This window comes from Dendrobates tinctorius, unplaced genomic scaffold, assembly GCF_039654945.1.
Source record: "Dendrobates tinctorius isolate UK_male_01 unplaced genomic scaffold, ASM3965494v1 ptg000196l, whole genome shotgun sequence".
Classification (NCBI taxonomy): domain Eukaryota; kingdom Metazoa; phylum Chordata; class Amphibia; order Anura; family Dendrobatidae; genus Dendrobates; species Dendrobates tinctorius.
The window spans coordinates 9985452-9999194 of NW_027361863.1; the positions used below are offsets into that span (position 1 = coordinate 9985452).

The 13743-nt window shown below is 45.5% G+C and overlaps 1 protein-coding gene across 1 annotated transcript in view; it reads left to right on the forward strand.

The window, feature by feature from the left end:
• Positions 1-11964, forward strand: part of SLIT1 (slit guidance ligand 1) — a 424914-nt gene extending 412950 nt beyond the window's left edge. The window contains exons 32-37 of the mRNA XM_073552870.1: positions 451-688; positions 5748-5878; positions 7247-7401; positions 8729-9017; positions 10502-10716; positions 11643-11964. Of these exons, the coding sequence (XP_073408971.1) occupies positions 451-688; positions 5748-5878; positions 7247-7401; positions 8729-9017; positions 10502-10716; positions 11643-11881 (1267 nt within the window). The 3' untranslated portion in view covers positions 11882-11964. The remainder of the gene's footprint in view (positions 1-450; positions 689-5747; positions 5879-7246; positions 7402-8728; positions 9018-10501; positions 10717-11642) is intronic.
• The last annotated feature ends 1779 nt before the right edge of the window (positions 11965-13743 follow it).

Below are 13743 nucleotides of genomic sequence, written 5' to 3' on the forward strand. Positions count from 1 at the left end.
GCTCACAAGCTTTATAGCAAAGAGCTTGTAAGTACTGCGCTCCTTGTATAGGAAGCGGCCACCGCTGCTAGACGGCACAGTTGGTTGGTAATTTGAAGTTTTAAAATCCCTTCTGTTCTTGAGAATGGAGAAGATTTTTAACAAGAAGAAAAATGCTAATTTTTACAAGCACTTTACAATTTTAGCTAATTATGATAAAAAACTTTATTTTTCTTCAAGAAGGGAATCAATGCTTGTGCCCCCCTATATAAGCCCCCATATATATTGAATTGCCAACATCCTCTCCCAGGGAATAGACATGCACTTTGGCACGCTTCATTAACAAAAAAAGTGCAAAAAAAAAAATAAAATTCTGGAGTTCTTTACATGACCTTGGTTGTAAATGTCTGACATTTGGGGAGGGTGTAAGGCGGTATCCATTTCTATAACTCTCCCTCATCTCTCTCTCAGCGGGCAGCTCTGTGAAATGCCATCACAACCCTCCACCCTGACGAACCCCTGTAAATTAGCCGACTGCCAGAACGGAGCCAAGTGCATCGACCTGGGGAACAGCGCGGTGTGCCAGTGCCTTCCTGGCTTCGGAGGGAACAGGTGCGAGAAACTCTTGAGTGTGAATTTTGTGGATAGAGACACCTACCTGCAATTCACAGACCTACAGAACTGGCCGCGGGCGAATATCACTCTTCAGGTAGGTGTAAATAAGCTATCAATCCTATAAAAAAAAAAAAACGGCGCCGAGTGTCAGCAGAATAAAATGCCGGGCCATCTGTTCCGCGGTGCTGAGGTTGGAACAGTTTGCAAACACTACTCAACAAAAAAAGAAAATAACCCGACAAAATGTAAATGTTACATGTAATAAAGTAAAGTGATAATAGACCTAGTACTACGGTGACATTCCCATCATCTGGGGCTTCAGATGCCAGATTATCAGATCTTGTGGATTATTATGGATTCTAGTTCAGAAATCGAAGGAATTCATGGAAAGTCTCACTACAGATCAGGAATATTTTTGGATTATAGATGATCTTTACGGGTCTAGATTCAGTAGTTTTGCAGAGGACGGAGCATCACGAACCTGCTGCCATTTACAATACTGTACATATGCGTATAGGAAGGTTTTAAAACTCATCCAAAAAAAAAAAAAAATCCGCTCCAAGATATAAAAATGCTGCAGATTTTCAATAGTACGGATTTTGATTGCAGATTTTACCCCCCTCTGTCGTGGATCCACAGCATAAAACCAGGCGGGATGACAGCCGCGGGATCCACTGCAGTAAGATGCACTTTTTTCCCCCAAAATTTAGGGAGAAAATGGGGGGGGGGGGTGCATCCTATAGTTCGAATGTAGCTTTCCAGGTGAAGCGGGATCACAGGAGGCAAAGTCCCTTCCTCATGAAGTGATGGGATGCTGCGGGCCCAGTGTCAGCGGTGAAGCAGAGCGGAGTGATTGCTTTCCCGGCGGCCATTTTCCTGAAGTCGTTGGCCACCGGCAAAGCAATGCAGTCCACTCTGCCTCACCGCCGACACCGGGCCCGCAGCATCCCACCGCTGTGGCACCCACGTCTCCCACCCAGCATTGCCACACTTCTGCCAGATTCCTGAGGAAGGGACCATGCTGTGACCCCTATCGACTGCCGCCCCCCCAGGTAAGATATCTTAAATTCGGACCCCGATCTTATAGGGGAAAAAAGTTTTTTTTCTATTTTCCTCCCCAAAATTTGGGTTGCGTCTTAAATAGAGTTGAGCGATACCGTCCGATACTTCAAAGTATCGTATCGGATGGTATCGGCCGATCTTTAAAAAAAGTATCGGTATCGCCGATTCCGATACCGGAAGTCCCATTCAAGTCTATGGGACTTCCGGTATCGGAATAAGAAAAACCCTTTCCTGCCCTTGTACAGCCTCTCTGGGGTCTGTACGGGCCTTTCGGGGGGCTGTGCCGGCCTGCCAGGGGGTCTGTGCAGGCTCCGGTGGTCTGTGCCGGCCTGCCGGGGGGCTGTGCAGGCTCCGGTGGGCTGTGCCGGCCTGCCGGGGGGCTGTGCCGGCCTGCCGGGGGGCTGTGCCGGCCTGCCGGTGGTCTGTGCAGGCATCGTCCGATGGGACTACAAGTCCCATCGGGCGATGCCTGCTACCATGACAGTGATTGACACATTAGCCAATGATGGGACAGTAGTAGTCCCATCATCCGGCTAATGTGTTAAATGTAAAAAAAAAAAAAAAAAAAAAAAAATTACATGCTACATTCATACTACATAAATACTACATGCAACATACATACTACATATATACTACATACATACTACATACATGCTACATTCATACTACATAAATACTACATGCAACATACATACTACATATATACTACATGCATGCTACATACATACTGCATGCTACATACATACTACATGCTACATACATACCACATATATACTACATACATACTACATGCATGCTACATGCATGCTACATACATACTGCATGCTACATACATACTACATGCTACATACATACCACATACATACTACATACATACTACATGCATGCTACATGCATGCTACATGCTACATACATAACACATATATACTACATGCATGCTACATACATACTACATGCTATATACTACATATATACTACATGCATGCTACATACATACTACATACATACTACATATATACTACATGCATGCTACATACATACTACATACATACTACATGCTACATACATACCACATATATACTACATACATACAATACATTCATACAATACATACATAGACATACAGTACATATAACATAGAGTAACATACTTACCAATACTTGTCACATTGTTCCCCGAAGCCATTGTCGTCTACGGAATAAATATTAACATAACAAACCACAAAAATACTCACCCACGATCCGAAGCAGTCCACGAGTGTGTCCCACGACGATCTTGGGTAGAGAACTGCAGCATCAGCTGTTGCTGCCGTTCTCTACGGGCTGCAGGAATCCAATGACGGAAGGTAGGTATCCTTCCGCACTGTATTCCTCCGCCACTTAAAAAAAAAAAAAAGTCCCTAGTCTCACTTTATGCCATTGCTGTGTGGGAATTTCCCACGCAGCAATGGCATAAAGTGAGACTAGGGACTTTTTTTTTTTTTAAGTGGCGGAGGAATACAGTGCGGAAGGATACCTACCTTCCGTCATTGGATTCCTGCAGCCCGTAGAGAACGGCAGCATCATCTGATGCTGCAGTTCTCTACCCAAGATCGTCGTGGGACACACTCGTGGACTGCTTCGGATCGTGGGTGAGTATTTTTGTGGTTTGTTATGTTAATATTTATTCCGGAAAAGACAATGGCTTCGGGGAACAATGTGACAAGTATTGGTAAGTATGTTACTCTATGTTATATGTACTGTATGTCTATGTATGTATTGTATGAATGTATTGTATGTATGTAGTATATATGTGGTATGTATGTAGCATGTAGTATGTATGTAGTATGTATGTAGCATGCATGTAGCATGCAGTATGTATGTAGCATGCATGTAGTATATATGTAGTATGTATGTAGCATGCATGTAGTATATATGTAGTATGTATGTAGTATGTATGTAGCATGCATGTAGTATATATGTAGTATGTATGTAGCATGCATGTAGTATGTATGTAGCATGCATGTAGTATGTATGTAGCATGCATGTAGTATGTATGTAGCATGTATGTAGCATGTATGTAGTATGTATGTGGTATGTATGTAGCATGTATGTAGTATATATGTGGTATGTATGTAGCATGTAGTATGTATGTAGTATGTATGTAGCATGCATGTAGCATGCAGTATGTATGTAGCATGCATGTAGTATATATGTAGTATGTATGTAGCATGCATGTAGTATATATGTAGTATGTATGTAGTATGTATGTAGCATGCATGTAGTATATATGTAGTATGTATGTAGCATGTAGTATGTATGTAGTATGTATGTGGTATGTATGTAGCATGTAGTATGTATGTAGCATGCATGTAGTATGTATGTAGCATGCATGTAGTATGTATGTAGTATGTATGTCGCATGCATGTAGTATGTATGTAGTATGTATGTAGCATGTATGTAGTATATATGTGGTATGTATGTAGCATGTAGTATGTATGTAGTATGTATGTAGCATGCATGTAGCATGCAGTATGTATGTAGCATGCATGTAGTATATATGTAGTATGTATGTAGCATGTATGTAGTATATATGTAGTATGTATGTAGCATGTAGTATGTATGTAGTATGTATGTAGCATGCATGTAGTATGTATGTAGTATGTATGTAGTATGTGGTATGTATGTAGCATGTAGTATGTATGTAGCATGCATGTAGTATGTATGTAGCATGCATGTAGTATGTATGTAGCATGTATGTAGTATGTATGTAGCATGTAGTATGTATGTAGTATGTATGTAGTATTTTTTTTTTTTTTTTAACATTTAACACATTAGCCGGATGATGGGACTACTACTGTCCCATCATTGGCTAATGTGTCAATCACTGTCATGGTAGCAGGCATCGCCCGATGGGACTTGTAGTCCCATCGGACGATGCTTGCACAGACCCCCGGACATCAGCACAGCCCCCCGGCAGGCCGGCACAGCCCCCCGGCAGGCCGGTACAGACCCCCACAGGGTGCACAGCCCCCCGGCAGGCCGGCACAGCCCCCCGGCAGGCCGGTACAGACCCCCACAGGGTGCACAGACCACCGGCAGGCCGGCACAGCCCCCCGGCAGGCCGGTACAGACCCCCACAGGGTGCACAGCCCCCCGGCAGGCCGGCACAGCCCCCCGGCAGGCCGGTACAGACCCCGGGCAGTCCACACAGCCCCCCGGCAGGCCGGCACAGCCCCCCAGCAGGCCGGCAGAGACCCCCGGAAGGTCCGAAATGACGGCGCATCATGATGCGCACACACCGCGCATCATGATGACGTCAGTCTGTCAATCAACTTTGAACTTCCGATTCCGATGCCGAATTCCGATATTGAAAAAATATCGGAAGTCGGTATCGGAATTCCGATACAGCAAGTATCGGCCGATACCCGATACTTGCGGTATCGGAATGCTCAACACTAGTCTTAAAGTCTGAAAAATCCAGTAGTAAAAAAAAAAAGTGTTATGTTGTCCAGAAGTCCTATAGTTTCCTAATACCAAGGAACAGTGCATTGTGGGCTCGTCTGACAACAGGGCAGACTGTTGTCTGTTTCCAACGGCAACCAGAAGAATTTTGGAACATACTGTATGTAGATAAATGACCGGGAAGACAAAATCCGCAGAAAACAGTAATGAAAAGTCTCTACAGTCACTCAAGTGGATTATCCTGTTAAAGGGGAACTCTTACTCTTATGACATATTGTTGGGGGCAGCCTTCAGCTCTTTCCACAATTCCCATAGGCTACAATGGTGTAGACCGGTGAACGTGGATCCCAGAAATGGGATGAGCACCTGTTGCCTCAATGGTATAATTTGGAATACCCCTTTAATGCCTATATTACCATGTCATAGAGTTTTTCTACTGCAGCTCATCCTCAGTCTCTTAAATCCTGCAATACCAGACACAGTCTAGACACAAGAGTGGCGCTATTTTTTTGTTAATCTCGTACATGACGTTTAATGACTGTTTCACCAATTAATTTATCATTACCATCGAGATGTAATAAACGGGGGGTTTGTTTTGGGGATGAGAAACCCTTGGACTTTTAGTAACGAGCGTCCTCCCGCGCGCAGGTGTCAACAGCTGAAGACAATGGAATCCTCTTGTACAATGGTGATCGTGATCACATGGCCGTGGAGTTATATCAGGGTCATGTGAGAGTCAGCTACGACCCCGGGAGCTTCCCCAGCTCTGCCATCTATAGGTAAGACCCAGGACTTTTTATTCTTTCTATTACTCCAACCGTTTGTCAGAGCTGCTCTGTGTGAACAAGGCCCAAGGGTCGGCTCATATATGGGTGTCGTAACCCTAGTTTATAACAGAAGTTTCACCGCTGTCCTGGGACCTAATGACCTCATTGATTTAACTGGGCACATCGGGGCAAGAAGCCCCCCCGTGACTGGAGGCTCTGATGGCAATGTAAACATAGCCTATAGGCAGGGTTGGACTCAACGCCCAACAAACCCGAAATGTGCCAGGGCCCACGTAGTCATTGGCAAGAATGGATGTAGCTGCAATCTCATCAACCCCTTAGATGCTACAGTCAGTTGTGGCAGTGGCACCTAAGAGGTCGGAAATGGGGGAATAGGTGCTTCTTCATGCCATGCAATGGCGGAGTCCGGATGGAGATATCATGACAGCTAGGAGCTTACTGAATGCCCCCCCTGTGTCTGCCAGAGAAGGGTCCACATAAACCTGGGACCCGTCTTGCCCATAGAGCTTCTCATGTGAGGAGCCTCTTAAAGGGGTTGTGTCAGGTTAGAACAATATGATTCGGTTCTTCTACAAACAGCGCACCCTTTTGCTCATAAGATACACAGAGTGGGAATGGCAGCTGGACGCCATACTTCTGAGCTCCAGTACCAGACGTAACCAACGGACAAAGGTGGCGCTGTTTCTCAAAGAAACAAAAATGTTATTTCTAATTTGATACAATTCCTTTAAAGATAAATTTACTTTTGTATGTAACAACATATATCAAATTCAAAGCAAAGTAACCAACATTTTAGAAAAGCCGATCATCGGGCCTAACCTTCATACTAACAGAAATTCTATTAAAAAGTTGATTAGTTTTGTCAGACCTTTAGGCAAGTATTTGTTAATATTAGAGATGATGACCCGATAGTAATCGATTTATGGTGTGTCTTTATATGAAAGCAGAACACTCCCCGGTCTGGGGGATCACGTGGTGGCAGTCGGCATTATTCCTGCTCTAACGATCGGGTGACACCGTGTAAATCACTCGTCCTGGACACTAATTCCTCCCACAATTAGTGAAATAGATGAAATCCAGCGTCGGCCACTTGTGCGTCTCCACCTGAGCCGCAGTAAATCAGGCGCGGACATATTTATTATAGATGCCAGCGATCGGTTAGTGATCCGATCCTGATACCATTGTGTGACGGAGGATTACGGGAGCCGGGCCGACGGCAGATGGCACGGTGCGCCAGATGCCCACACTGTCACTCTGTAATTTAGAATTAGCAGACCATTCTTCACATCCCCCGGGGACTCATTACTGTGTGAATAGGAGGATAATGAGGGTGTATTCCTGACAATTCCTCTTCTCCAGCGCAGAGACTATCAATGACGGCCAGTTCCATACAGTGGAGTTAGTTACCTTTGACCAGATGGTTAATCTGTCGATTGACGGCGGCGCCCCCATGACCATGGACAACTTTGGGAAACATTACACACTGAACAGCGAAGCGCCGCTGTACGTAGGAGGTAAGAGATACAACATAGATGTGTGGATGAGTCTGGTTTGGATAAGTCTCTTGTCAGCCAAGAGTCATGCTGGAACTTGTAGTTTTGCTTGCAGCCTTGTACTCGGATAAAGTGTTCTCCAAGCATGCTCAGGTGCTAACCGAGTGTCTTCGGCGTGCTCAAATAATATGTTGGAGACCCGGACTAATAAACAGACAATCCCTGCCTGTGTTGCAGCTGTCGAACATCTGTTTGACATGCAGCCGCAGGCACTCAAGCATATTATTCGAGGGCGCCGCAGGCACTCAGCACCCGAGCATGCTCCGATAGCACCTTATCCGAGCACGTTCGCTCGTCACTAAACCTTATCCTTTCCCTGGAGTTTAAAGGAACATACAGAAGCCACTCGCCTAGACAATTGCACCGTGCCAAAAAGGTCCTCTTGGAAAGTCTTCCAAAAGCAGTGGATTTTCACAGTGGATTTAACCCTTTCAAAATATGCCCTTTGGATAGCGCACCATGTGCCGCAATAGTAAGATCACGGCGGCACATGGCGACATCACATTTAATGACTTCCTTTGTCACATTGTACCTTGCGACCTCCCGTGACATCTGCAATTTTTCCAGATGTGATGGATTTCCCGTGCTCAACTCACCTGCCACGAACTTCAGTGCAAGTTTCAGAAATTCCATGCAATTTATATAAAATCTATAAAATAGTCACCAGGTCGCAGAGAAGTTGCACAATTTTTTTTAGGTCACACGACGTATTTGCAAATTTCAGGGCACAGTGACAAGCCAGTCACAAAAAGTCAGATTTTTTTTCGCTACTTGCTTGTCAAGATATCATGCAGGTTGCAATGTGGCCGCCATTCACCTGCATGGGATGTAGCAGCGGCACAGAGGGATCTTTGGCCACGGGACCTGTTGCCACGTAATCCCAGCATTACTCTCGCCCTACAAATGGAATTCTCTTTCCAGATGTGGCCAAGATAGAGCTGTCTTCTTCCATACATCTTTGTATGAAAAGCAAACATGTTGCATCCAAGGTACAAGGCAAATGTAAAGGAACACTGCAGATAAACCACAGACTCTGTACTATCCCTAGATCAGGGCAGGAGGAGCAGGACATAACCCAGGGGCAGACATTTGCAGAATTAATTCTTGCACCACGCCATCGGGTTTTGCAAAAGTCATAACATAGTTCATCACTTTTTCCAGGAATATTCCTAAAAAAAAAAAAAAAAAAAAAGAAAATTATCCCTTTCGTCAATAGTATCCGTATTAAAAATGTGTTTCTTCTACCCTTTCCTATCACTAATGGTCATTATTGGTGTTTGTGACCCAGGCATGCCAGTGGATGTCAACTCTGCTGCTTTCAGACTGTGGCAGATTCTGAACGGCACCAGTTTCCACGGCTGCATCCGCAACCTGTACATTAATAACGAGCTCCAAGACTTCACCAAGACGCAGATGAAGCCCGGGGTGGTACCAGGATGTGAACCATGCAAAAAACTCTTCTGTCTTCATGGCATATGTCAGCCCAACGCTGCCAACGGACCGGTCTGTCACTGCGAGGCGGGCTGGACGGGCCCACACTGTGACCAACAGATAAGCAACCCCTGCATTGGGCATAAGTAAGTGCAGCAGAGGTAATGTGGTGAAATTAGGAAAACCGTACGTGCTGTTGAGTTGCATCAAAGGGGGCATTTATAGACTTGTAAGGGGTGAGGCTATGAAGACTGGCATAATGGTTGAACAGCAGGAATCAGGGATAAAATGGCTGCTCTCACCTACCAATCAGCACCTCTTCCTCTGATCATCCATATTTTTGCTCTGCATATCAGGTGCATGTCCACTTCAAAGGCATGAGTAGCTGTGCATTTTAAGAGGGTCTGTCAGCACAAAGTTACTGTTCACATCAAGCGAGGTGCTCTGTGCTCCCTTGGCGTGGCCAAACTGTTTAGTGCGCTTTCCATCCATCTTCACCCTCCTCTGGCTCCTGTAAAGCCAGACCTGTCAATCAAAGAAAAGCAGGGGGATGAATGCAAAACGAGGAGGTGGAAAGGTGCACTGAACTGCTCGGCCGCATCAAAGGGACACTGAACTGCTCGGCCGTGCCAAAAGGTTCACTGAACTGCTCGGCCGTGCCAAAAGGTTCACTGAACTGCTTGGATGCCCCAAAGGTTCACTGAACTGCTTGGATGCCCCAAAGGTGCACTGAACTGCTCGGATGCGCCAAAGGAGCACTGAACTGCTCGGCTGTGCCAAAGGAGCACTGAACTGCTCGGCCGCACCAAAGGGACACTGAACTGCTCGGCTGCGCCAAAGGGACACTGAACTGCTCGGATGCGCCAAAGGTGCACTGAACTGCTCGGCTGTGCCAAAGGAGCACTGAACTGCTCGGCCGCACCAAAGGGACACTGAACTGCTCGGCTGCGCCAAAGGGACACTGAACTGCTCGGATGCGCCAAAGGTGCACTGAACTGCTCGGCTGTGCCAAAGGTGCACTGAACTGCTCGGCTGTGCCAAATGTGCACTGAACTGCTCGGCTGTGCCAAAGGAGCACTGCACTGCTCGGCTGTGACAAAGGAGCACTGCACTGCTCGGCCGTGCCAAAGGTGCACTGCACTGCTCGGCTGTGCCAAAGGAGCACTGAACTGCTCGGCTGTGCCAAATGTGCACTGAACTGCTCGGCCGTGCCAAAGGTGCACTGCACTGCTCGGCCATGCCAAAGGAGCACTGCACTGCTCAGCTGTGCCAAATGTGCACTGAACTGCTCGGCCGTGCCAAAAGGTTCACTGAACTGCTCGGCTGTGCCAAAGGTGCACCAAGTGCCTGTGCTTGGTTTGAACAGTCATTTTCTGCTGATAGACTCACTTTAAGTTTTGAGAAGAGGCAAGTTAACCATAGCCACCTTGATACTGGGATAATTTGATAATCTGCTGGATGTCATAAATTATACAAAGAACACTCATGTGTCAGATCCGGATCCAGTCCACACCGTACCCCTGCCACGATCCTCTTAGGCATTTCTAATACCATTTGGCAGATGACCCCTATTTCCATATTAGTCAGTTTCTTGTGCATTGTGCCTTTATTCATGCTCCTTTCTCCGCAGGTGTGTACATGGGACCTGCATGCCCCTGGATTCTGTGACCTACAGCTGCCTGTGCCAGGATGGGTATAAGGGCGCTCTCTGCAACCAACAAGGAGGAGAGCTCTATAATCCTTGCAAGAATCTGCAGTGCCAGCACGGGCGCTGTCAGATCTCCGACGTAGGAGAAGCATACTGTGAGTGTGACAACGGCTACGTGGGTGACATCTGTGATCAGGGTAGGTAAAGGTAACATGGCATCTTACACATGGTGGCCTACCCGAGTACCATCATGCCCACCTGCTTGTCTGCTATTAACGCAATGCCCTTGAGTGGAGTAATACACTCAACAATTCCGAGCTGAGCCTTCGGATTGCCTTTATGATACATAAGCCTCTGTGGAAAATGTCCATCTTGGCCATTTTTGATACGATACACTTTATTGATCCCGAGGGAAATTATGGATAAGCCACAAATGTCTAATGAATGGGATTCCACCTATCCGGAGAATGGGGCTCAATCTCCACCTCTGGGAATGGACCGGTGGCGTCCACTCTTCATATTCTCTTCTGTGGGAGCTGTGAAAATTAGCGACCAAGAATGAGGCAAAAACCCCCATCTGTCAGATAAGCCAGAATACACCATCTATGTATCTGCTCCTATTGTTACTAGAAAAGAAGATGAAATCCAATATCAGGATCTCCCATAAAATTCAATTTTTTTTTTGTTGAAATAATCCAAAAACTTTAAAAAGAAACGCAACCCCTTCATCATACTCATAAAAACGCGTTTCGGACGCATGTCCTTAATAATTGCATAGTTTTACTACAGTTGAGCAAAAAAGAGTCATAAGTCCATAGTCCGGCATCTACATCGGTGCTCCGTGGTCGCCCGACAAGGACAATGCAAACTTCTTCGGCCGTCACGTGAAAGCTGGCATCCAGGGTATCACTTGTCACTACAATGGCGACATCTTGGGCACCTCTACTATTACTAGACCCCCTTAATGTCATCACGCCAGGATGCCGGTATTCGAGTGTTGGCCGAGGTGCTGTGGAGTACCAACATGGATGCCGTACCAGGGTCTTGGAAATCTTTTTCACAACGATATATAATTGGTGACCGTCTTACTATTTGCTAATTCTATGTGTCGTCCTATCCACAGAGTCAGAATGTAGAGGGGATCCCGTCCGGGATTACTACCAAGTGCAGAGGGGATATGCCATATGCCAAACCACCCGTACGGTGTCCTGGGTAGAGTGCCGGGGATCCTGCAACAACCAGGGCTGCTGCACGGGATTACGCATGAAGCGCAGGAAGTACACATTCGAGTGCAGTGACGGATCCTCGTTTGTGGAAGACGTAGAGAAGCCGATAAAGTGCGGCTGCTCCCAGTGTATGTAGGATCTCAATGGACTGGATCATCGTAGATCATACCACACCGGATTAAAAAAAAAAAAAAAAATTCCAAAAAAACAAAACAAAACGGACAATGCATTCTGTAAAACTGGACTCTGCTTCCCTTTCAGAACATCTTAATGTCTGTGGCATTCAGCAAAAACAACATAAAAAAAAGTTATATGTATAAACAGTACCTACTACATTGAGGGGCGCACGCTGACTGCTTGTATAGTGTTGTAATCTTTGGGAGAGGTATAGAGAAGGTATATGTGTAGAGGGTAAATGTGTAGATAGAGATTTTTAAAAAAAACAAAACAAAACACAAAATGTATTTATACACAATGTGGATAGATTTACACGGAGTGCGAAGGAAGCTTTATGTCTATTTTTTTGTTCTTGGAGTTAGATCAATTTTTTTTGGATATTTTTTATTTCTCTTTTTGTAACCATTGTGACAGTATTGCATTTTTTTATTATTATTATTTTATTTTTTTTTTGTATAGCGCAGAATGTTCTACAAATATACTTTCCAAGTCTTTAACTTCTCCTAGGAAGAGGTAAACGTTAAAAAAAAAAAAAAGAAGAGAAAAAGTAGGGGATCATCGCATCACTTTCATAAAGCACTTTCTTTTGTCTGTGAAATACAACCGATTATTGTGTTTTTATTTTATAGGACCGCTGACTCTCATGTTACTCATTTATAAGGCACAAGATCACACAGAACTCATTTTTGTTTTTGCAGGTTGGGTATTAGCCAAAAATAATATTGGGCATTGTATTGGAAAGTTCTCCAGCAAATAATGCTGGGTAAGGGTTTATCCAGAATTCAACAGTCTTTTCTTATTTCCTGGAACAGCACCACTATTTGCTTGTGGTTGCATCTGGTATTGCAGGTCAGCCTGGAACAGCACCACTCCACCTGTGGCTGCGTCTCGTATTGCTGGTCAGTCTGGAACAATGCCACTTTTCACCTGTGGCTGTATCTGGTATTGCAGGTCAGCCTGGAACAACGCCACTTTTCACCTGTGGCTGTATCTGGTATTGCAGGTCAGCCTGGAACAGCACCACTCTTTGCTTGTGGTTGCATCTGGTATTGCATGTCAGCCTGGAACAGCACCACTCTTCTATTGTGGCTGTGTCTCGTATTGCTGGTCAGTCTGGAACAATGCCACTTTTCACCTGTGGCTGTATCTGGTATTGCAGGTCAGCCTGGAACATTGCCACTTTTCACCTGTGGTTGTATCTGCTAATGCAGGTCAGCCTGGAACAGCGCCACTATTCATCTGTGTTTGTGTCTGGTATTACAAATCAGCCTCATTGGGCTTATCCAGAAAAATAACAAAATAAGCATTACTTACCTGTTGAAGACTCCAGATTAGTGATGAGTGAGTATACTCGTTGCTCGGGTTTTCCCGAGCATGCTTGGGTGATCTCCGAGTATTTTGGCGTGCTCGGAGATTTAGTGTTTGTCGACACAGCTGCATGATTTACGGCTGCTAGACAGCCTGAATACATGTGGGGGATTCCCTAACAAACAGGCATTCCTCACATGTATTCAGCCTGTCTAGCAGCCGTACATCATGCAGCTGTGTCGACAAACACTAAATCTCTGAGCATGCTCGGGAAAACCCGAGCAACGAGTACACTCGCTCATCACTCCTCCAGATCAACCTCTCCGCTTCGCCCCACTGGTCATCGACTAGTGTGTTTCAGCTGTGATGTCCTGCCTACAACACTTGACCACTGCAGCCAATCACTGGGATTAGCAGTGTCTGCTCAGGCCAGTGATTGGCTGCAGCGATCATATATCATATGCTGCAGCCCTACAAACAAAGCCCAGCGGGTAAGTATTACTTATTTTTTAT